The sequence below is a fragment of the Siniperca chuatsi genome, linkage group LG2, assembly GCF_020085105.1.
Source record: "Siniperca chuatsi isolate FFG_IHB_CAS linkage group LG2, ASM2008510v1, whole genome shotgun sequence".
NCBI classification, from domain to species: domain Eukaryota; kingdom Metazoa; phylum Chordata; class Actinopteri; order Centrarchiformes; family Sinipercidae; genus Siniperca; species Siniperca chuatsi.
In genome coordinates this window covers 8,665,276-8,689,179 of record NC_058043.1, presented here as the reverse complement: position 1 = coordinate 8,689,179, position 23,904 = coordinate 8,665,276, and the positions used below count along the sequence as shown (strand labels likewise).

General features: G+C 39.4%; 1 protein-coding gene across 1 annotated transcript in view; it reads right to left on the bottom strand.

The window, feature by feature from the left end:
* Positions 1–1,675: 1,675 nt before the first annotated feature.
* Positions 1,676–23,904, bottom strand: part of LOC122885639 (plexin-A2-like) — a 73,332-nt gene continuing 51,103 nt past the window's right edge. Inside the window, exons 17-32 of the mRNA XM_044216997.1 lie at positions 22,521–22,614; positions 19,822–20,061; positions 18,669–18,812; positions 17,932–18,166; positions 17,024–17,166; positions 15,530–15,798; positions 13,718–13,784; positions 13,179–13,325; positions 11,709–11,868; positions 10,782–10,885; positions 8,445–8,541; positions 7,594–7,793; positions 7,121–7,290; positions 6,486–6,698; positions 5,458–5,608; positions 1,676–3,994 (exon numbers count right to left, since the gene is read on the bottom strand). Coding sequence (XP_044072932.1) covers positions 3,899–3,994; positions 5,458–5,608; positions 6,486–6,698; positions 7,121–7,290; positions 7,594–7,793; positions 8,445–8,541; positions 10,782–10,885; positions 11,709–11,868; positions 13,179–13,325; positions 13,718–13,784; positions 15,530–15,798; positions 17,024–17,166; positions 17,932–18,166; positions 18,669–18,812; positions 19,822–20,061; positions 22,521–22,614 — 2,530 coding nt within the window. The 3' untranslated portion in view covers positions 1,676–3,898. The remainder of the gene's footprint in view (positions 3,995–5,457; positions 5,609–6,485; positions 6,699–7,120; positions 7,291–7,593; positions 7,794–8,444; positions 8,542–10,781; positions 10,886–11,708; positions 11,869–13,178; positions 13,326–13,717; positions 13,785–15,529; positions 15,799–17,023; positions 17,167–17,931; positions 18,167–18,668; positions 18,813–19,821; positions 20,062–22,520; positions 22,615–23,904) is intronic.

Sequence of the window (23,904 nt, the reverse complement as noted above, 5' to 3'; positions counted from 1 at the left end):
AGTAGAGGGAGGTGTATATTATGAAAGGGGAAAAAACAAAGGTATGACACATATAAATCTATAGCCACTGATAGTGGCTGCTGGTTTTCTTCCCAGCTGAAAGGAACCACAACACACACACACTGCAGCCTCAAAAATACCCACTGACTTTAGGCAACACCTCATCATTATACAGTATATAAGCTTTAGTCAGGTAGTATTTAATGTAGGTATGTATTTAAATGCTGTAACTAATGATTAATTTCATTATCCATGAATCTGATTTTATTTTTATTTTTTTCAATTAATAATCAATCGACAGCCCAGGTGCCCAAGTTGTATTCATATTGCTTTGTGAAATCACTTGCTGTGCACAACCAGGGATTTCACAGAAATTAAGCATTGCACTGTTGTTTTACTCTGCGTCACATATTTAATGTAGTTGCATCAATCATGGGTCAAAGCAGAATGAGATATTATGACAATTTTCAGGGATTGATTGAAGAATAATGGGTTTCTAATAGCTGTAGAAGCTCCATAAACCTGTCTGGTGCCATTCAACCACGCAGTCTATCAAGAAGCTATCCTGCTGTCAGTAGAGGAGTCTTGAGTCCTAATGATCCTCCTGTCTGTGTGTGTGAGTGTGAGTGAGTAAGTGAGGGGAATTGCTGGCTGCTGAGTGTAGGCACTCTGACAAGCAAAGAGAGGAAAGACGAGGGGTTAGAACCTGGCAGGTGTACAGAGGACCCTTCAATAGGCTGATGACACCCCCACCTGGATCTGACAGGCCTGGATCTTCATACAACCTTCTTTCTACTCCCCCTCCTCTTCTTTCTGCTCTGCTTGCCCAGAGCCTCGAGGGTTAAACATGAATAATGAATTCTGGCTCCTTATGGCAAGTGCTCAGGAGCCCCTATATACTGCTCACATGCCATACCGAGAACAGTCACAGTATGACAGCAGTGCAAACTATTCTTCATTCTGAGAGGCTGTTCATCACATGGTGCTTTTTTTTATATCAAATTCAGTGATTTAATAATTTTTCTCCAGGATATTTCTTTTGTTGTTTTACAAGCTCAGCTCCTCTTTGATATCAACCTCGCCTGACGAGGTGTGTTTGAATGGTACTATATGCTGCATTGTAAACATCAGATTTCCTTAGTATGATTGCAATAGACAGTTGACATCATAGTCAAAATTATAAAATTAAGAACCATATTTCCCACAAACCTGTTACTTCTTGCCATAAGGGAAAAAGGGGACATTGAACACATTTTCTTTACTGTGCCACTATCAGTACATTTATTTTTTTTCCCCCTTTTTTTGAGGAAGATAAACAAGCTGGAAGTGATTGTTTCACTGGTGCTTCTTTTGCTGACTCCAGAATAAAATAAAAAATAAAAAGCTTTACCTGCTTGTTCAAGCACTGTAAAGCAATCCAGCAGACAGACATGTAAACCCAACCTGGAAGCACTGCTAAATTTCTGCCAAATGCCCACTTAAGTTCTGTCTTTAGGTTGTGTTTCTTAAATGTCTTATTTCTTCTTTTTTCATTTCTTTTGTACTGTCCATAGAAAAACTGTATAAATGTGGCAGGATGAATGAAACAAGTGACAAATCTGATAACTTGTAATGGAAAAATCTGTAATAAAGTTTTTCTGAATTTAGCATCACCACGAAAGAAACCAGCCAAAAATTTTCATCAGCTGCGCATTTAATGTATAACAACAGTACAAAGTGAATCTTTTGCTTGCAAAATAGGAGTGTTTTCTATGTACAGTATTTATACAATATATATTTTAAAAACATTACAGTTTAAATGTCTGACAATTTATTGCACAACACATTTATAAATTATCATCAAACCACACATGAAACAAATGAGTTCTGTCATATTTCAACACTTAACAGGAAATGTATTAATTATTGATATTTTATCATCTTCTTCTAGATTAGCATGAATCAAGGTCCTGGGGGGAGTACATTAACCCCACTGATAATGAAATGGTAAAAAGAGCAGCGCTCCAGAATGACACTGATAGACAGTCATGGTGACTATTATATGGAAGAGCCTCAAGCACGGAAAGAAGTTCATCTTTCATCATTATAATGGGTGAAATACAAACAATCAAAACTAAAACCCTGAATGAACATGATGCCTCAGACTGAATTTTTCATCACGATAATCATTTTAAAGTTTAGATATGGCACTCTATAAATACTGCAGCAAGGAGACAACATGCAATCAGGTAAAATGTACATTTCAACGCAAAATTAGAACTTGAGTTATACGCTGAAACATGGAAACAGTAAGGACGTATAGCTAGATAGCACTGTGAAGCAACAAACAGATGTTTAATGAATGAACTTTACAAGGACCAACTACTGATCCAAGCACATATCATTAATCATATATCCACTCTGTGTACAAAATGTTAGGAACACCTACTTTATACTGAACTACAGACTCTGTTGCAGCACCCACAGCTTAGAAATCCTTCTCCTGTTTGTTTCCTGCGTTTAATTTCCAGGTTATGTTCAAAATCGATTCATTGGGAAATAAGGCATCAAAGCCTTCATCTAATTTAATCTGACCAGATTACTTCACAGGAGCAGCAGGTGTTCTTAATATCTCGTACACTTGGTGCATTTCAAGTATCACGCTGAATGTAAACAATGACTGATGAGACAGGGAGGGTGGGGGAGCGGCGCTGTTGGCCAGGGTTAGGCTAATCTGATGACAATCAGACTCATAGTATTGTTAATCATGCTTTCTGCTACAGTTCAATTTCTTCTCCACTTATCTTTGAGTGGTTGAATTGGTGCTCTATAGATCATTACTGTACAAAATTTCCTATCTTAAATGGGATCTTTTCCTTACAATGGCATGTATTATTAATAGCTTCTACAGGAGCATTTAACATGAATGAAACATGAGACATTATATTTGGCACAAAAGCCAGGGACTGGGACTGGAAATATCTCTACATATATTTCACATTTGAAAGTAAAGCCTTCTCAGTGTTGTATTATTAAAGAGCTGGATCTTCACCTTGTCAATGACAAATTTTGTGTATACTGTTCAATCCCTAGCAGAGTTGTAATTCAGAAAATCTTCATTAAACAAAAAATAACTTATGACAGGGAGTTTCAAGTAGGGAAATGAAAAGTAATGATGCCAGAGTGTTCATTTTGTAAGCCTTTAAAAGGCAATAGGAAAAGGCTCAACAACACAAAGTTACACATCTCATCTCTGAATGGCTCTAAACGGCGATGTCACTCCAAGCCTGTGATATGTAGTTCGAATAAGTGTCCTTCATCTTTGACATATAAAAAGTACTTTGAGTCTTGTCTCACCACATGTGCTGTCCCATTAAATTGGCTCCTGTCTTTGTTGAGCTCCTCCAGTGACTTTTCAAGTTAAGTCATTTTATTAAGCGCTGTTCTCTTCAGAGCTCCAGCCATGCCACAGACACATTTAGTATAAGCACCCACTACAAAGACAAACCATTACCCAGCGGAAAAGAATTGGCTGCAAATTCAGCAACTGTGATGGCCCAAATCCTCTTTCTTTCTCTCTATAGGAGCCTTTTAGAAGTTGGATGTTTGCCTGTTGGAGTTTCTTCTGAAAAAACGATGACACTGGATTCAAAAGTCGTGCTTTGGGACGATCTGCTGTTTGATGTGTGCAGTGGCTTGTGTATGTACATTTGTATGTGTGTATTTATGCATGTCTATGTATCTCTTTGTGTATGTATTGTCAGTCTGTTTATACAGTAGGTCCATTAAATCGGCAATGTCTCTGCGTACATCAGCGTAGTACAGCGTAGTATGTCTGTGTGTGTGTGTATGTGTGTATAAGTGTTTGAGTGTGATTGTATATGCACTGGACTGTACATAGTGTGCGTGTGGGTGTGTTTCAGCTCTCTGTAGACATGGCTGAGATGATCTGCTCCACTTTATATGCCAACTTCTGCTTCTGGGCCTGTTCATCCTGCTCCAGTGCCTCAATGATCTAATACACACACAGAAACGCACACATGGGTACAAACTGTGAAACCAAGGACATTAAGGCATATCGTTGGTCAGCTATGGGAATCATACAAATATGCACATACACATTATGACTCAAACAAATACACAACAGATCTACAACACCAACAGCTTCTGCTAATAACTCTACATTGATGATTATTGATATTGTACATTTTACTGCATTTGATTAAAGTTTCTGAATTATATTTGCAAGTTAATTTGAATTAATCATCACTGATTTGATTAGAATTCAGTGCATATATAGAAACATTAGCATCAAAATCTGCTATGTAACATGGTTATAACTAAAGCTTATCAAGCAAAAAATGCCAAACATTTGCCAGATGCATCCTCTCAAATGCAAGAATTTGCTGCTTTTCTCAGTCTTTGTAAATAAAACATCTAAATATCTTTGGGTTTTGGACTGCTGGCTGACAATACACACAATTTGAAGATGCCACCTTGGGCTCTGGGAAATTGCGATGGGCATGTTTCACTTTTTTCCTGCTATTTTATAGACCAAAACCATTAATTGATTAATTGAAAATCAATAAACTAATAAATTAATTGACAGTAAAAATAAAGACTAAGTTAACACCCCCGGAAATCCTTGTTTTGTGCTGACCTCCAGTGGTTTAACCTCTCACCTTGCTGCAATGATGTGCAGGTGTACTTCATGATGCCGCGACATCACTGTTAGGTGTGGTTACAGGTGCAACAGAGCACACTTCTGACCTCACCCAACCACACCCAGCAGTGATGCTGCAGCCTGAAAATGTCAACCACAGAGGGCAGCAAAACACTGCTTTTCAGCCTGGTGTTAACTTACTCTTTAAACTTACATTAATTGATGTTTTTGCCACTTGGGGGCAGCACAATAAGTTGTAAATACAACATTGACACATAATAAGCTTATAAAGTTATTTTGGTAGACTCGTTAGCAAACAGTTGCCTATCTACACACCCGACAGACACATGGCAACATTGGCATCCATTAAGAGTTGTGTTTGTATCCACACAATTATTTTAAGTCCAATTTTCACTCTCCTTTTAGCTCGGCCTCCACCAACACCTGAGGGAATTATCTGGTTCTTTAGTGGCTAAATGCTCCACTATGGTAACCAGCTAGTTGCTAACTTTTCCTTTCTGCTGTTTGGTGCTGGACAGGTAACGTACAGTTTGCCAGAGCTAAACAGAGCTATCAGCATGCAGATGTTTTCACTAAAAAGCTCAAAGCTTTTGAGGGGATGTGCAGAGTCAGGTGATAATTCTCTGGATTCACCACTATGAGCGACACCTCTTACAGTGCACATAGTCATTTTTAGTGTAAAAATATTGATTATAGCTGCTTTAATATAAAAATTGCTAACTGCAGTCGGCTAACAGCGGCAGCAGGACCTCTGCAGCACATTTCTATGTTACAGTGTGTTGACTGGGGCTCACCTCTTGGCTGTACTTGCTGACGTAAGCGTAGATCTCATGGAGGGCACTAAGCATGTTGAACTCACTAGAGTGAAGGCGGGCCTGTTCAGCCAGATAGGCATTCATATCCTGATCACTGATGGCAGGCAGGCGGTTGATGTCAGCGTAGTACCTGAGAGGAAACACACACATACGCACACACACACAGTCAGAGTCAAGGGAACAGTCATGCATACCAGAGCTTTTCTCCTCACTTGGATTCAGCCTGTTGTTTTGAAAAGTCAAAGAATAGGTGTCAGTAAATCTGAGGTGTTTTGGCAGGAAAATAACATGATATATGTCACGCACAGGTTCTGTCCTTTAGTCACAGTGACTTCAAAACACACCAGAACACTGTTTTTATATACAAACGCACAGCCTCATATAACTATACTTATGAAAACTTTCACTACATATTCATTCTGTCACTCCCAACCCAATTAGGGCTGCATGATTAATTGTGTCACGATTTGCATTCATAACTCTATGCAGTCCTATTTATACATGAGGATTCTGCCATAATTGCAGTAGCAGTTTCACCAAGCCAAGCGCTCCTAATTTGTCCCTAAAGTTGCATCAACAAAGGACGAGACTTCACTGCACCATATGAGAAATGTGTGCGAGATACGGAAAAGTAACATAGTAAAACTTCAGACGAATAGTAACAAGGTGATTACAGAGACAATTCTAAAAATCATGATTCTTATTTTATCCAGAATCGTGCAGCTATATCCTATTACAAGCCTGACCTTACTCCTAAAACCAAACCTTAAGCCAGCACTAACAATAACCTTTAACATTACAATTCTTGTCCTATGTAAACCTAACCTAACCCTGATTTACAGCTAAAACAAATATCAATTCTAACTTTCACCTAAAAGACAGGCCCCGATTCTTAACTGGCAATGTGAAGAAATGATGACAACGAAAGAGTCCTCAGTTTTTGGGATTTCAAACATCTTTCTGTCCTTGTGAAGGGTCTACACACACATACAAGCACATATACACACCTTTCTACCCAGCTTTTGTAATGCGGTATGTCCTTGGCATAGAGTAGTTTGGTGGAGGGTGAGTCTTTGCCCAGACGGTGTTCAGAAGTTGAGCAAGAGTCCATAAAGGTTTGTGCCACCACAGACAGACAGGCATCCGTGATGCTGCTTTTATGGATGTCAAACACAAACTGGGGATTCTTGATCACATTTACCCAGAAGCGCAGGGGCAGGCTGCAGATATCAAAAGAGAAAGCGAGACAGAAAGATTTTACACATTTTCAGACTTGTGTGTAAAATATAATGATTTACTTCATGTCTGCAAGATGTTCTTTTTTGGTTTTCTTCTGACCAATCCTTTACTGACTTTTGAAATTGACTTTAGTAATCAGAACAAGATGTAGATGGCATTTAGCAAACACTAGAGTTACAGTTTGTGCAAGAGAATAATAGTTCTTCAAAGAGCAACACCAGCTAAAACTGTAAAAGAAATACACAAGAGAATAAGATAAAATGAGATTTGGGTGCACCCTGGCATTAAGGGTTTAATAATTTACTGGGCCCTAAGCATTGACTCTTTGCAGGCTTGTTGAAGAAAGTGATATGGCTTTACAGTCACAGTAAAGGTGACAAATCAGGCTCCCTCTCTTTCTCACCAGTTGCTCTTCCAGGTGTGGCGAACGTCCATGTCATGGATGCCGTGCCTGTCGGCCTGCTCGTCGAGGAAGTCAAACATGTATTTGATTGCTAGAGGCAGGGCGGTGCCCCGACACACAGTGCTGAACAGGGTCTCAAACAGGTCGTCCACAAACTTCTGCAGTGTGCCCTGTAGAAAAAAGTGCATAGAGTTAAGACTTGTAGCGCTTCTACTTGTTGTGTCTACTTTAAATCTTAAGTGTTCTATGACTGCATGAAAAGTTGAGCTAAAGAAAACCAAAATTGTCCAAAATTATTCTTAAATCTAACTTTAAGAACTCTGCGGCATTGATTTCAACACAGTTGATTGTGGATGTTGTCTCCCATTATGTTTTTTATTAGGGATCAGTCATGTTGTTAAAAATAAACCTTAAATAAATAAATAAATCTAAGTTCAACATGTTGTTATTACAATATATGTAATATATTGCACCTTTGTTGCTAGTAGCCTCGTCAGGTAGATCTCAGATACCATCTTGCTGCTGCGCTCGCCCTCTTTCTGGTCCCCGTGGTCGTGATTCTTGACTAAGTGCCAAACTTTGACCCCACTCTCCAGGTCAGGGGTCAGCATGGGCACACGGGAGTGGGGGCTGTCCGGGCTGGTGGGCATGGAGCGGAAGGGTACGTCCACACCTAGATGGTCAAATGTTGGATGTAAAGAAAATATATATTCCAAAATGCTCTGGATGCAGTTTGTAAACAGAAAATATCTCGTCTGATGATCAGTTTGTCAGACAAGGACTTGCTCAAACGGAAGAAAAGTCACATTTGTTTCTCAGATCTGAATTTAAGGGAGACTGTCTTCTTTGTAATCTGCAAGTGAGCAGCTTGGATATGTGCATTTAGACTGTATAATCATTTGCTGTCATTATTTCATTGGTTGCCGTAGTAATGATACAGACGTGCACTCATTCACTAAAGGCACATTTTCTGTCCAGGCTCTGGTCCTCACTTTTTGTCACTGTGTTTTTTGTTTTCTGCTCTTCTTATCATCCTGTTTGATATCACATGCATTGTGTTTTTAAAGATAAATCACTTGAAACCTAATATGAAATGTCAGTGTGAGCTACAGTTTCAAAGATGTGATTTGAATCACATTTTAGATCAGCCAAGGATGTAGTTTATATGAATCTAAAGTGATAAGACTGGATTTCACGTTTTAAAGGTGTCAGAATGTGTCTTGATTTTGTACTGTTGACAAAAAGTAATACCACGAACAGATGGTGCAACACTACTGTAAGTTGGATGAATATTAAGTATTTCTATTTCTTAAACAGTACTGACCGTATCTGCTGATACTGCGTGGGAAGCTGGCAGAGGAGGGAATGTTGAAAGAGGACATCTGTTTGGGCACCAAGGCCACCACACAGCGCTCAGACACCTGGAAGACAAAGGTAAAGCCTGTCTATTATTTTTATGAATTTGTGACTTGCAGCTGTTGGTCAAAAGTATTCATGGCTGGAATTTAAAAAATAGTTTGAGATTAAAAACAAATTAAGAAAATATCTACTGTACATCCTTCCTCAAACTTAAAGTCCAAATACACTTAACTGAACTAAACATCAAACTTTAACTAAAACTTTAACTGAGAAAAGTGAGAAAAGAAGAAATCCTCTGCACAGCAATATAATTCACTTGGGTGAAGGAATCAAAACTGCGTTTACCACACACTAAAAGTCAGCTCAAAATTATTTACATTAATTTCTATATATTTGGTGTGTGGCAGCCCCCATTTTTCATTTAAGATTCTCTGTTACTAACAGAGACAATTTCAGTATGACTAAATTAACTAATAGTGCTTCTCAGATCAGATTAAACCTTTTGAGCAGGACTTGGCCATAATAAAACTCCGATGAGATGTTAATCTAATGCAAAGGTTTTCAAACTATGAGGTAGTGAGAGTTGAAGGCGAGGTGAGCAGAGTCATGAGGCAAAGATACTGTGTGAGGTGAAAGTGACCGGTGTATGCCGGTGTTCTAAAAACAACTGGAAATTGATTTGGCCCGCTTAATTGTACTCTTTCTCGTAGTCATAACTCAGACATGATACACATATTTTTAGATTCAGTGTAACTTACACTGCCCGAAGATATCATGTATTATCTCCAATGTCCATCGCGAATAAACGTCCATAAATCCGCTTAGAAATCATAGAAAAAAGATGCTCATTATAGCTCCAGAACCTGCCTCAGAATCCTCACGTTTCTGAGTTTTCTTCAGTATCAACTGAATCCAGTTATAGTTGTCTGTACATTTATGGGTACGTTGCAAACAGGAACTGCTAATAGCTAATTGGGCATACATTTAATGGTGCCAATTTGCCAAAATGTAAAAAATATGGGCTAAACACAGAGTCAGTCTTTGAAAACCTCTGGTCTAATGTGTGAAGTATTTTCGCAACCTAAATGCAAAAGACCTAAAAAGCACCCACAAGTAGATCAGTTTCATAGTGAAATATGTACATGTTTATTTGAATAGCATTCACTGGATGCTGAATGTTTTGAAGTTAGAATGGCTAAGCAGGAGCTCATTGCAAGTGTCAGTCCTACATTTTGTCTGTGCAGTGGTTCCAGGTAAATACTGTACACTGCACCTGTGCTTGGCAGATGCAATGAGGACACTTGCAGCGTGAACAAAATTCACAAAATACTGTTCTGCATGAGCTACAAATGTAGTTAATACAAATCCAGCTTAGCAACAGAACAAACATTTCCACACCTGGCAGAGAGATTAAGAATGAAAGAGCAAAATTGTTTAGCTCCTTGACCGATAAGAGGAAGTACATGCCTCTTTTGTCAAAACACGCTTTTAGTGCAGAAAATGCAGATTTCCTTTGTCTTTATTTCTCTCTTTGTTTAAACAAATGTATGCTGCACTGAAATATTGGCTGGATGTGAGTGATACAGTTGGCCCAAAGCTGATAGTCAAGACAGACATTTGACTGACAAAGGAACAGGATGATTCATCCGAGGTTGGTGACCTGTGTAGTCGTATTTATGAGCTGAAAGAAAGATGTTGTAAAAGACACAGGCACACAAGTGCATGTTGGGTTGACTAAGCATGCTTGTGACCGGGAGGTTGAAAACATTTGGCAAGGGTGAGATGAGTGATAAGAATATGAATGAATGCTCTGTCCTTCAACAATATCAACAATATCTGCTGTGACGCACTTGAGCAAGTGGATAATTGCAGTTTTCAAAAAAGGTTGAAAAAGATTCTGGGTTTGCAGGAGTAAGACTGAAATAGCTTTGTAAGTTTTGTCTTAATTAGAGCTGAAATGATTAGTCAATTGACAGATTAATTTGCAACTGTTTTGATAATGTATTAATCGTTTGAGTCACTTGTCAAACTAACATGCCAAACATTTGCTAGTACCAATCTCTTAAATGTGGGTATTTTCTTCTTTAATCTGTTATATACTTGCAAATTGAATATCTTTGGAATTCAGACAGTTGATTGGACAAAACAAGGAATTTTAGTATGTCAACTTTGGCTCTGGGAAATTGTGATGGACATTTTTCACTATTCTCTAAAACAATTAATCAAGAAGATAATCAGCAGGTTTCATTGATAATAAAAATAATCATTAGTTGTAGCCCTAGTGTTAATATTATTAACAGACCTGGTAGTGCATGAGTGTGTTGAGTCTCTTCCAGTCGCTCTCTATCTTGGTGGTGATGTCCTCATCCTGCAGGACCACACGAGCTGTTCTGCCCTGCCGCCACTCTGAAGGCGAATACAATCAATAGTGAATGTGTGACATATGGCATTTTGGGGAATGTTTATCCCAATTGCCTGACAGTTATGTATTGTTTAATGTCCATCATTTGTCTTGTCCCTTTGTGCTACAGGTGAGGTCATGTTATCCTTGTGTGCTGTGTCAGTTTGTTCTTTTAAACTCTGTAAGTTGTCAAGCGTAGCAGCCAAAATGTCACCAAGACAGCTTCCTGTACGTTTCTTTTTGACAGTTAAAGTGATTGTGATTCTGAAAACAAAACACAAATGACTCAGTGTCGTCCCAGGGATTTGCTACCCAAAGCAACAAGGAGAAACTGATCCTCTTCAAATCCCTAACCTGTGAAAGCCCCTTAAGGTGTAAAACTACAAACCCAAAGCAATATCAGCCACTACCTACAAGGTATCTTATTTACTCCCTTTGAAGGTGCGTGTCAGCTGGATTTGTGCCGAGTCATTCAGTATTGGATGACATGTTGTGGGTGTAAGCCTAAGTGTAGGTGAGCTGTCAGTAAGGTTTAACGTCAGTGTTGGTGAGTGTTGCTCTGGTTGGGGCTGTAAACAGGTTTGGGGAGGGGTTGTCTTCCAGAAACTGATGTTGTGCCCTTTGTTGATGTTGTACGTTTTCAGTGAAACATCTGTGATAACTCCCCTGACATGCCCACTCTCAACTGTATTCTTCCCTTCTGTCATTTTTCCATAATATCACATGTCATGACAGATTTTCAGTCTATGTTTTATCTCAGAATATATAAGACAATTAGTATTATGAAATTAGTCTTTCACAGAATGATTGCACCCAATGCAGCCTCACCGAGATCCATGTCTGCAGCCCGTGGTCGCTGTGAGAAGGGCATGTTCTTGTACACCGCATCCAGGATCTTCTCCTTTACCTGGGTAATGGTGTCACAGTTGAGCACCTTGACAGGGATTTCTGGGCTGTTCTCATTGTCTGGGTTCACGCAGCTCAGCGTCTGGGGATCCAGAAAGAGAAAGAGAGAGAGAGAGAGAAAGGTGTTACTTGCTAGGAAAGTCTTTTCATTACTTACAACTCACCAAACTGTCCTGGTGGAGAGGACCTTGGCCAGAAATGTAATTTCACACCTCCAGGATGTGGCTGTGCAGTTCTAGCAGGGGCATTAAACAAGTAATGAGACACAGTCTCTCAGACTCTCCGACATGGATATCAGAGAGGTGTCATCCTGTTGGTGGCTGGCTCTGCTTTGGAGCTAAAGCCTGAGGGGCTGGTGGAGGAACCCAGCCATCTTAATTTTAATGGAAAGGTAAAAGAAAGAGGCATGTTGTGTTATACAGGTGGCCCTACCACATGACTCTTTACTGATTAGTATACACCAGTAAGAATTTTGTAGACTCAATATTCTTGATTATATTTATCAGTGAAAACGCATGTATCTTCTATTTTATTCTATTTCATTATTTCTCCACTAATTTGGCTAGCCAGAGTTGTCTTGACAAAGTTCGTCAGGCCTAGAGAACTTTAAGCACAATAGTTTGCTAGGAAAGTGTCAAGACAGAGCTGTTGTTGAACTTAAAATCAATAAAATTTTAGTATGAATGGTACAGGGAAAAAACCCCAACTACCACAGAGACCGCAGTTCAGAAGCGACTGTAGCTCAGGTAGTCCACATGTTGAAGTGTCCTTGAGCAACACACTGAAGTCTAAATTGTGATGTGTGTGTATGGGAAAATATAAGTCACAAAAAGCATCTGCCAAATTAATGTAATGTATTGTAATGGGAAGCCAGTGAGGGATCAAATCCCTGTCTCTGCACTAGAGACTGCTTTAGATTGGTGGAGATGTTTGTATGTACGGGGATAGGATCCCGAGGCGAATCCTTGCATATTCTCACCTCCCAATTAAATTAGGAGAAGAAACATAGGGTGTACTCCCTCTATAAACCAACAGTGGGAGTTAGCAGTGACAAGGACTGCAGTCAACGGCAACTTTAGCATTTCGAACAATGCAGACTGGAAATGAAGCTGGGATTGGGGTTAAACTCGCAGCTAATTGAATGGTTGTGTCAACATTCTAGGGTCTTATTTTCTCAATTTGTTTTGAAGAAACAGCAAGATTATTTGTCCACTGCCGCCATGTTATTGAAACTATCCAAATATTCAAAGCATTCATAAAATTACAACCACAGCCTAGGCACATGCCACATTTCTGTGGATCTGTCCAGGCTCTTTGCCAAGAGATGTACAAAAATGAATACAGACAAAATGTTGGACTTTTTTCTTTTTTATTGATGGCTTTATGACTCACCAGCGTCTTGTATTCAATCTGCTGTCGAATGAGTTTGTCCTCACTGAGGGAATAGCGTGCCTCTCCAGTGATGGAGTCTATGGGTCCCTTCTCCATTTGCTGTTTGATGGCACAGAACAGCATGAAGAGAGGCTCGCCAGCACACTCCTTTGTTTTGGAAGGGAACCCAGGGATTAGAGTGAAAGGTGGGAGAAAGGAAAATAAGACATAGGAAAGAAGTATGGGGAAGGAAAGAGATCTGTATTCATCAGCATAGACGATGAGACACAGTAACTAGAGCATGACACATAAAAAATAATAAAATGGAGCTTTCTCTCCTTTTGAATTGCAAAGCTGGAGATATGTTTGACCCCACAGGTAACCATTATCCCTCCACAATGTCCATAAAACTCATCAATATCAGACAGTTAAAATGACAGCTACAACAAAACCACACAGCAGTCTATTTCAAAATCAATGCTAATAATTTTAAGAAGCATTGTCATAGTATATGACATTGACACCTGTAGCGATAAAGTGTGAGAGAGGTTTCATTTTACCTTGAGAAATTTGTGGAGCAAGAAGGCAAACCAATTTGTCAGCATCTTCTCTGCCACAGACTCTGTTCTGCAAGACAAGAAGAAAGCAGACTCATTTGTTAGCAGGAGACGTCCCACAGAGAGCCAGAGTGCTCTGATTATTCTTTTATAATTTAAGGCGTAGAAGAGCCCGACATTGTTGGAACCAAAAAACATGACATGGAGAGTTTACAGAGAAATAACATTCTTACTCAGCCAGTCTCAAAGGACACATACTCTGATATACTGTAAGTTAAGTGCTGCTTGTGCAGAATTTATTTGGGTCATGACATAATTGTGCAGACACAACTTAGATGTCCACTTCAAGTCTTTTCACTCTCTTTCTTCCTCACTGTGTCTGCACTTAGTTACTTTACATGAGTACAGGTGGGAAAGATTTTGAGATTTACTGTAGTAAATCCTTTAAATCATGTAACAGTACCCTTAAAATGGCGTATAAGCCCTTTCTAATCTGAACCTGATCCAAAGCGTGCAGCTTTATAGCCACCAGTCACTTTCCTTCCCTAAACTGCTGTCCCTCTCTCTCCTTACCTGAATTTCAACCCTAACCTGTATTGACTCTCACTTATGTTGACGGCATCCCATTAAATTGTTTGCATTAATAGTTTTTCCGCAAGAGCAGCATGTTTGGGCTAAAAAGTTCTTGTTGTACTGGCTCCCATGTGAACTCATCTTTATATTTAATGAGTGTGCTTCAGATTGAGAGAGCCCTCTTTTTCAAAAAAGAAAAAAAAAAGACTCATGAAACATTCAGTAGGCTAGTCTCAGCACTGGGAAAACAATCGGCAGATAACCAGAGGTGAAAGAAAGAGGGAGAGAGGCGAGAGAAGGGAGGAGAGGAGAGGTGACGGAGGAAGAAACGTGAGCTACAGCTGAATGTTTCATGAGTGGCACCCAGAAGATAAGTCAGACTGACAACAACTCTGCCGCCGCTGCAGTCACTCTTCCCCATTAGGTTCTTTTCCTCTGCCAGTCCCTCCCACTCTCTATCACTTTTACCGCTGCTGTCTTTCACCTGTCTGCTCAGGCACCCTCAGACTCGTAACGGCTGTTTCACGCCACTGCACAAAACAAAGCTGAACAGAGTTGGGCTTTCCTTCGCTGGCCTAGTTACTCATCCATCAGAAGTGTGGTAACTGGGCTGGAAAGAACAATGCACAAAGGAATTATCTATGCCAAAAGATAAGCAGCGCTGATCAGAACTGGTCAGGTTTGTGACTAGTTTAAATCCTCTGACCACAGTGGAAAATATGGGCAGAGGAAGAAATTGTGGGGTAATATTCCAAGTCCAATTTTGGTTCCTGAAATTCACAAGGAACTTTTGTACGATATACATGACTTGTCAAACTTTTTACTATAATGTGCTTAACCTCACTTAACCAAGTGAGCATCATTTAAACAATAGTGATATTTTTATTTAAGGTGAATTGATTTGTCTTTCAATTGCAACTAAGATGCAACTATCGCCTAACCCCCAAGCTTCTCCAGTAAAGCAAAAGGACTGTGATTGTACAGGGTAACTCCCTGGATATTTATACTGTTCTCTGTGAAGTTAAATTCCAATGTGACATATTCAGCTGAACAAAATGAATCACACTATTCCAAAATGACTGATAACAAAAAAAATGAAAGACATTATCACACTTTGTAAAGAATGGAGCATAACTGAAATCCTTTGCTGATGAATATAACACATGCATTTTTCCAAAATATATTGTATAAACAGCTTTTGATAATGCCACTTTTAGCAACAGTTTAATACTACTGGCTTACCTGCGGAGGAGTAGTTTGGGGTGGTTCTTGCTCTCCAGGTTGCGTTCTATAAGATCTGAGAGCAGGTGTTTGAGGATGTCTGTGGCGTACTCCAGCCTGCCCTGCAGAGCAGTCATGATGAGCGAGGCGACGTAGCCGCGGTCACGCATGGAGAAGGAGCGCTGCAGCTCCAGTGTACGGATGAATGTCAGCAGGAAAACCTTGTTATTCACCAGCTGAGCAAACTGCTTCAAGGCTTTCTCCACATTCGCCTGTCCGCTCCCCGGCACCTACACGCATCATGCATTTTTGCACACACACAAAGATGCACATGCTCATTAGATAATACTCACTGAAGGATGAGAAAAGTCATAACATAGATGGCGGAACATGAAGACAGAATGAAATTCTCAGAAACCATCTCAAGGCATAAACTGAACCACTGGTGTGGCTACAGGTTTAGCCCAGTAGCAGTGACACAGGTCCTCACACATCTGTCCCCACTGTGAAACTTTTGATTAATAGTTTATCAAGAAGTTTATCAAGAAAAGACTAAGCTTAATTTTTCTTTAAAAAATAAAGGGCCTGTTATTTTGATGAAAAAGTCAGGATGTTTAAGCTGCAATCAGAGAGGCTCTTTAGAACAGAGCTATTTTGAAATCATTGTGAACATAATAACAGCTTGATTATAACAACTATAAGAGGCAACACCAGCCCAATTTTGACCTTGAGTACCTGAATTGTTCTACAAATAATGGAAAGGCAAATGGTTCGTCATCAGAGTTTCTTCAAAATTAGGTATGGAGTGCTTCAGAATTAAACCCTCAGGATCAGAACAATAATAAAAACAATCTTGGGCGAGTCAAAGAAAATTTTAAAACCAGGTCCTCTTGTGTTTTGATGAGACCAAAATCAGAACAAAACAAATCTTACCCAAGACCAGTACAAAATAGGCAATGATCACCACAGTGCAAATGTAAAAATAATGCTAGGTAATTTCTTGATCAACTGAAATGTAGATCTATTTGCAGGATCTTTTGTTCTGTATCCTTCGACATCCAACTTATTGATTCATAGGATTTTGACAAAGGAATACAATACATTTGACAACCACTTTATACCATCCTGATGTAAAGTCTCTGATAAAGAAAATAAACTGTGTGGGATCAGGTGTAGAAAAATAATTAGTTAGTTTTGAATGTAAAAAGTCAGAGACCAAGAAAAGTTTTGACTCAAAATAGGTGCATGACTGAGACGGGGGGGAGCAAACTACAAATAAAATCTGCTCACAAGCTCTTCGAGCTGGAATGGACACCATTAAACAAACAGACCTCAAACCACAGTGAGCAGACTGACATTTGCTCACACTGCTCTGTTCGACAGTAGTTTGACAGCGCTTGCCAACAAGCCAAAATCAATTTGATTTGGAGTATACTGGAGCCTTAAGGTCAAGATGTCAGAAAAATGGTTGAAACTGGATTCAAGTACTGCAGCCGTGCTTCAGAGGTTACTTACCTCCAGCTCTCTGAGCACAGGGTGATCATCAATGCCGGGGAAGAGAACCCTCATGGCGTAAGTGCGATAGTCCAAGTAGGGGATGCCAGCTCTGTCCAGATCACTCGTTAACTCGTTGATGTCGGTCTGCAGCTCTGCAAAGGCTACATATGACAGAGGTGTGTGTTAAACATTTTGCCAAATATTTTGTAACATCAACCTTTTTAGCTGTTCATCACAGTAAACCTAAGAAAACATTTTCCTTTCTCAACTGTTTCAGATAAATACTTGAAATGGTCCAAAAATGTGAAACAGTAAAATGATGACAAAGAGTAATCGTGATGACTTTGGGAAGCATTGCAGTTAATATAAAGTTTCACAAAATTTAAAAGCTATATCATGAAGAGAGTGTCCTGACATTTCTGGATCCACATGTCTCTGTAAAAAGTATACAGGTCATACTATATCTTACTGTATATATTTAATTTTGGGTTTGTTAATTATGAGTTTTACTAAAAACAAATAGAAATAGAACTGAGTTTTGACAAACTTTTGTTGCCTTATTACAACTCAAAATACAGGTATCATGCCCCAAAACATTTATAGCTTTAAAATGACATACCCAGAGCTAGCTAACATTAATGACTTTTTAGGTAGTCTCTCTCTCTCTCTCTCTCTCTCTCTCTCTCTCTCTCTCTCTGTATGTATGTATGTATGTATGTATGTTATGTATGTTATGTATGTATGTTATGTAGAAGTAAATTATCTTCATTTAAATAAATCATTTTCAAAGCCACCACAAACATCAGTCATATCAGTTCTCAACAGATGGTGCTATAATGCAACTACAAATTAGATGTTCTTTTGGGAGTGTGAGTTTAATGAACAAGATTTATGATAGTTTAATCTCTTAGATCTGTCTCACTCACCCTCCTTACACTCCAGAGCCACTCGGGACTCCAGATTGTCCATCTGCATCTGCAGGCGCTTCAGAGTGAGGTCGTTCTCGTGTGACTTCTGTCTGTAGGCCAGTAGGACTATAATGACAATGATGAGGAGCAGCCCTCCTCCAGCTGTGATGCTGAAGATAGCAGGAAGGGTGAGTAAGCTGTCAGACCGGATGTGAACTTCTCCTGGAGAGATGTGGAGTCCTCCTACTTGGACCTGGATAATAATAATAATAATACAGGCACAAGCACAGCATTTCAAAACAGTGTTAAAAATGCTCAAATAACAAAGAAAATAATCACTAATGAAAGGCTGGACCTGAATTCAAAATATTGTTGCTATAGAAATAAAATGTCAAATACAATGGAGATATGGACAATTTTCCTGAACAATCGCCTTTGAAGAAAACAAATTAAAAAAGTTCCAGGCACACCAGGTGTGGTTTTCTTTTGACAGCTCTTTTCTCATTATTTGCAAGAGTGCCTGTCAATAATTCTGGAGGGCAATGTGCTGTAATTGGGAACCTACCAGACCATGAGTGACAGACAATGACAGAAAGCCAGTGACTAACTGAAAGCCTGTCAGTGACCCACAAACACAGCGGCGTGCAGACAAGCACTGACCTACAGACAGTGACCCACATCCATGCAGACAGGCAATCAGATGCACAGACGGACAGAAAATCGCCGGATAGGCGACAAAACACTTTTAGACTGACCAGGACTTTGTGCTGCCCGGTGAGGTTTGGTGGCTCACAGAGTAACTGAGTGTCAGACACAGTGAGAGAACAGGGCGTATCTCCAATCAGCACTGTGTAATTCAGCCTGGCTCCACCAGATGCAGATGGCACCAGGTTACGTCCCTGCAACACAGTTAGAAAAGCAAAATACAAAACTGCAGAAAATAACAATAAATCACATAGAACAAATAGTTCTTACACAACAAAAAGTAATTGATTGGGATCTTAATAAACAAAGGTCTGGTCTAAGGCATCAGATGAGAATGTTTTTCTAATTGTATCCACTGTACAGTAACTACACAGTATACATGTCTGTAATGTCAATGTAATGTTTTTACCCCACTGGAATTTTCTCTGTTTCTACGCGGTTTCTGTTTTGTAGCATTATTTCTTACTGATCATATGTGTAGCATTTTCAACTCAATAAATCATTACCATGCAATTTTGGAGCATTAGTATAATTACTGTAATCAACCATCTTGGTAGAGACTGGCAGCCATTTTTCTAGTAAATTCTGTGAGCCACTGAGTCATATTCTGCAAGAAATCTGCAAAATTATTTTACCTAACAAAGGCAGATTGCTTCAAGATGCAAACAAATCTGCCATGCTGTTCCTCCACAACAAACTGAGCTAAAGATGTGCAAATGCACATGGTGCCAAAGTGAAAGGCAGATGGAAAAATGTATTCCAGAAACTACAAGAAGTGGCCGTGTCCTCTTTGTGACAGGAAGCACGGGAGTTTACATGGAATGTCATGGGAAATGTAGTTTTTCAGAAAAACTCTCTCATGTTTCTCTAACTGGTAAAGTAGAAGCTGTCACTTGTGTCCACTATTGTGCCGATTGTTTACAACATGTGCAGTAAGGCATTAAAATTTATTTCATAATAAAACATTATGTTTAGAAATATTATGTGTAGTACATTATGTAATCAGAATTATTGATCATTGAAGAGTGAGTGAGGGAGGGCAGGGTATAGATGGCATTAGACTAGATCATGTGTATTTAATCTTCTGTATGTCACTGTCAATGCCACATAGCTATAGACTTGAGAATTTACTCTCTGTCTATTGCAGGGAAATCAAAAAAGAAACCATAATAGCAGGAGCAGGTCAGATCTCCTCTGACGTACTTTGAGTATGATTGGAGCACCAGGTTTCTGTTCCAGAACACCTGATAGACTGAGGGGTTCCAGGTAAGGGTTAGGGTAGTAGACAAAGCTTGTGTTGTTGTAAGTCAGCAGAGCTTGGACGTTGTTGAAGACAAAGCCAAACTCGTCCACGTGTTTGATTGTCTCCTGGTCTGCAGTGTACTCTGCCTTCAGAGAGGGGGCGAAGCAGCTGATGGTGGTTGTGTTCAGCACTTTGCACACCTGGAGAGAAATCAAATCAGGCGTCCAAGTTACACATGTCACAGTACATACAGTACCCACAGCCAGACCTTGTGACATATTACAGAAACCAGATTGTACAGAGTATCATTATAAACACATTTAATGGTATAATGGCACACAGTGTTTGCTGCTTGATTAATAATTGCATACATTTTTGAAAGACATATTGAAACCCCCAGCAGAAATTCATGAGTCAATATTTAACCCTCAGAAATGTCTTTTGTAAGCAATGGTCCAAACTTGCTGAATAGATCTGAACAGATGTCTCACTTCATGCCCAAATGTGATAGAATTACTATTCCCAGTCATTTTTAACATCCAGATGTTGTGCATTTTATGCAGCCTTTGAATCCTATTCAGCATAAATATACTGATGGTCTCTGTGGTATTAACCCACATAACTTGAGATTAAGGAGATCTATAGATCTGACTGTTATTCATTAGCTGTTACAGTATTCCCAGCATATTTACCTCCACCCATCCATATGTTCACCTGTCTGCTCTCATGTTTTTGACCTTCTGCCTGTAAATGTATGACAGCTGGTTTGCCACTACAATTGCTACAGTACTGACACTAAAGGCAGAGACCTGGGTCATATATTAACAGGGAACGTTTTTATCTGTTTTGAAGCCATTTTTCCAGCATATCTACCAGAAAATGTGTTTCATATGAAGCCAATCACTCAATCTCTTGATGGGAGCCAAATTCCTAAAACAGGTCTTTGTCACTACTGTTATATGTTATTGGTACTTTATCAATAACCAATAGCTCTTTGAAATTGGCATGTGCCTTGTTCAAAATCAAGCAGATCCCATAAATTCCCCAAGCTTCAGGCCAATTTCTAAGCTTTAGTTTTTATCTAAGGTTTCACAGAAAGTTGTTTCAAGTCAATTAACTGCTTCTGTGATTCAAAACATTTGAAAGCAATTCCAGTTATGTTTTCGAGATATGTGCGATAAAGAGACTGCCCTCATTAAATTTACCAATGACCCTCTTTTAGCAGCTGATTCGGGTTAAAGTTCAGCTTTAATCCCTTTAGATCTCAGTGCTGCCAGTGACACTGTAAACCATGCAGTTTTAATTGACTGGCTCTAAGTCTGGGCTATCATAATTTACAAACCATTTAATTGGCTCAGGGCATACCTCTCACACACAACATTGTCTACAGAAAAAATGAACTCCTGTTCTACACATTTCATTTGAAGTTCCTACATTTTCAGTGGCCTCATCTTGGTCCCTTTCACATGTTTCCACCTGAGCTATACTGTCTTTAGATAGTGTTTCTTTCCATTGCTGTGCCAACAACACAGATTTACTCTCTAAAACCCAGAGACACATTCCTCTTTCAAGGATATCATATGTTTTGTGCTGTTAAATGAAAAGTTAGAAATTGTTTCCAAGTTGCCAGACTAATTTTTGAGATTGACCTCAACTTTCCTCTCCTCAGCTGAGAGTAATTTATTTCCAAACAATTATATGGTCTAGAAAAAGCCATTTCATAATGCTTTCATATCATATTTATCTTGTCTTCTGTCTTCTTGTCTTTCTTTGTTTTGGCATCAATAAAAAATGTCTTTAAATTCTCTATCTTACACTGGTACAAGCAAACAATCTTATCATTCCATTTCTGGCATTTCTTCACTAGTTGCCTGTTTAGAATTGATTTTTAAGTTTATATTGATCTGTTTCAAGGTCGAGACAAAAGTTCCCTCCAGAAGTTTCAACCCTCCTTCAGTCAGCGTGCAGCCTCAGATCCTCAGGCAATTTCGTGACTCGTCCAAAGTGGAAAACTTGCGGCTAAAGGTGACTGGACTTTTGCCATCAGGGCCCCAACACTTTGGAACAATCAATCACTTTGAAGCAACCTACCTAAAGAGCTCAGGCAAGCAGAATCAGCACCATAAATCACCTCCCAAAACTGAGTTGTACTTTCATGTCAGTTTTTTAAAATTTCATTTTGGAATGAACGTCTATATATGCAACCTCTTTCCAACCCCTTTAGTTATATACGGCTTAATTTTTACATCCACAGCAACAGTGACATTTTACAAACTACAGCCTGTTAGATTGTGCCATAGTATTTCAAGCTCTTGTTGGTTAATTTGCTCTCCTCTTGCAGGCTGTTTGGTACCGAGAGTGGTTGTTTTTCTGACTTTGTTCACACTTTGGTAGTTCTGTAGGCATACAATATTTCATACTCAAAACTAAACCAGCTCTAAACCAATCTGTCACCCCATCATGACTAAAAATCTCATTACAGATCAGTATATAAAAACAAAAAGTAGTAAATTGACCACAACACTAATCTACCTTGTTACAATTGTAGCAAATTATCAATAAAGAACAACTTTACTGTGACATTTTCTATCAGCTTGAGTTAGCAACATCAATAAAGAATGAGTGCAGTATATTAGCATGTTATGGTTGTAACACTCACATTGACAGATTCATGGCCGGCATATTTGACCCTGACCCGTGGCTCCTGAACTACATCCAGGTTGGTTCCAGTCACTGTCAGGGTGGTGTGTCCACTGTTTGCAAGGAACAAGTTTATTCATAAGTAACAAGAATTATTGGTCAAACATACACATACAAGCAATACACTTCAGCTCCAGGTAGCCTATATATGCATGTAAACTGCCTTTTCACTATGATTTAATTAGAGTGACAACTGCAGAGAAATCAATATTTTTAACTTGCAAACCCAACATTTTCCAGAGAAACTGCATTAATGCAGGTTTGAGGAGGTATAGCTGGCATGGTAGCTAGCTCTTTGTTATTGGGCAGAAGAGGCAGATCAAACGGCGAACCAGCTGGCTGCTATTTTATATTCATCCATGACTGTGAGGCTGGCATAACATGAATACAGGTGCTGCTTGTTTACATATCTGCGCTAGATATGATTAAAATAAACAACACTCTCTAATCTTTGCATAACCTGTGCTGCAGTGTGAACGTATAAAACTGTAATATGGAATTGGAAAGTAGAGAAAGAGGGGAAGAATAAAAGAGAGAAATGAGGAAAAATTGCTTTAAAAAACTGGCCAGTCTAGTCAGCCTGACAGAGTGCCAATCCTTCTCTTCTCACACTTCAAAGGGTACCTAAGCTTGTAGTGCCACATAGTGGGACTGCACATTCATGATGAGGGCTCTAGATTGCAGCTCCACAAAACTCCTCCTGTCACTAGGCTGAGGGCCAGGGTGTCTCTCTGAAGTCTAATCAGCAGGGACGTAGTGCTGGGTAATCCCACCCGAAACCAAATTAAGTGCCATCTTTTATTTAGCAGAATACAGGTAACGCACCTTTCAGCTGTGATAGAAATGTTTATGCAGCAAATTCCCTTTCATTGTAATATTAGCAGCATCACGCTCATTCATGTAAAATCCGTGAGGTGTGTTTCAATGAAATGTAACATAAATAAAAGTATTTTTAACTTTTAGATTTTTCATTTGCGTATATTATTCACCTTGTCGTGATCACTGATTAGATATTGTTTAACCTTGTTATAAGTGACTACCACAACACATCAGTTCTTTGCATCACTCTCTCTGAAACCCTGACTGTCTGCCTAACTCACAGATTGCCTGGCACCACCTTTAGGTAGGAGGGGTTTTTCATATTATTTGACAGATAGATAGACAGACTTGTCTATATTTTGCTCAACACATATTCACTTGGGCAGATGCTACTGAGTACATACTCTGTGTGTGGGGGTGGGTATGGGTAGCTATCAGCTGCAGAGGGAGAGGTGGTGGAGTGGCTCAGGTGAGCAGCATCAGGGATAGGTAATTGGCACAGCTGAAATTGGTTAATTAATTAT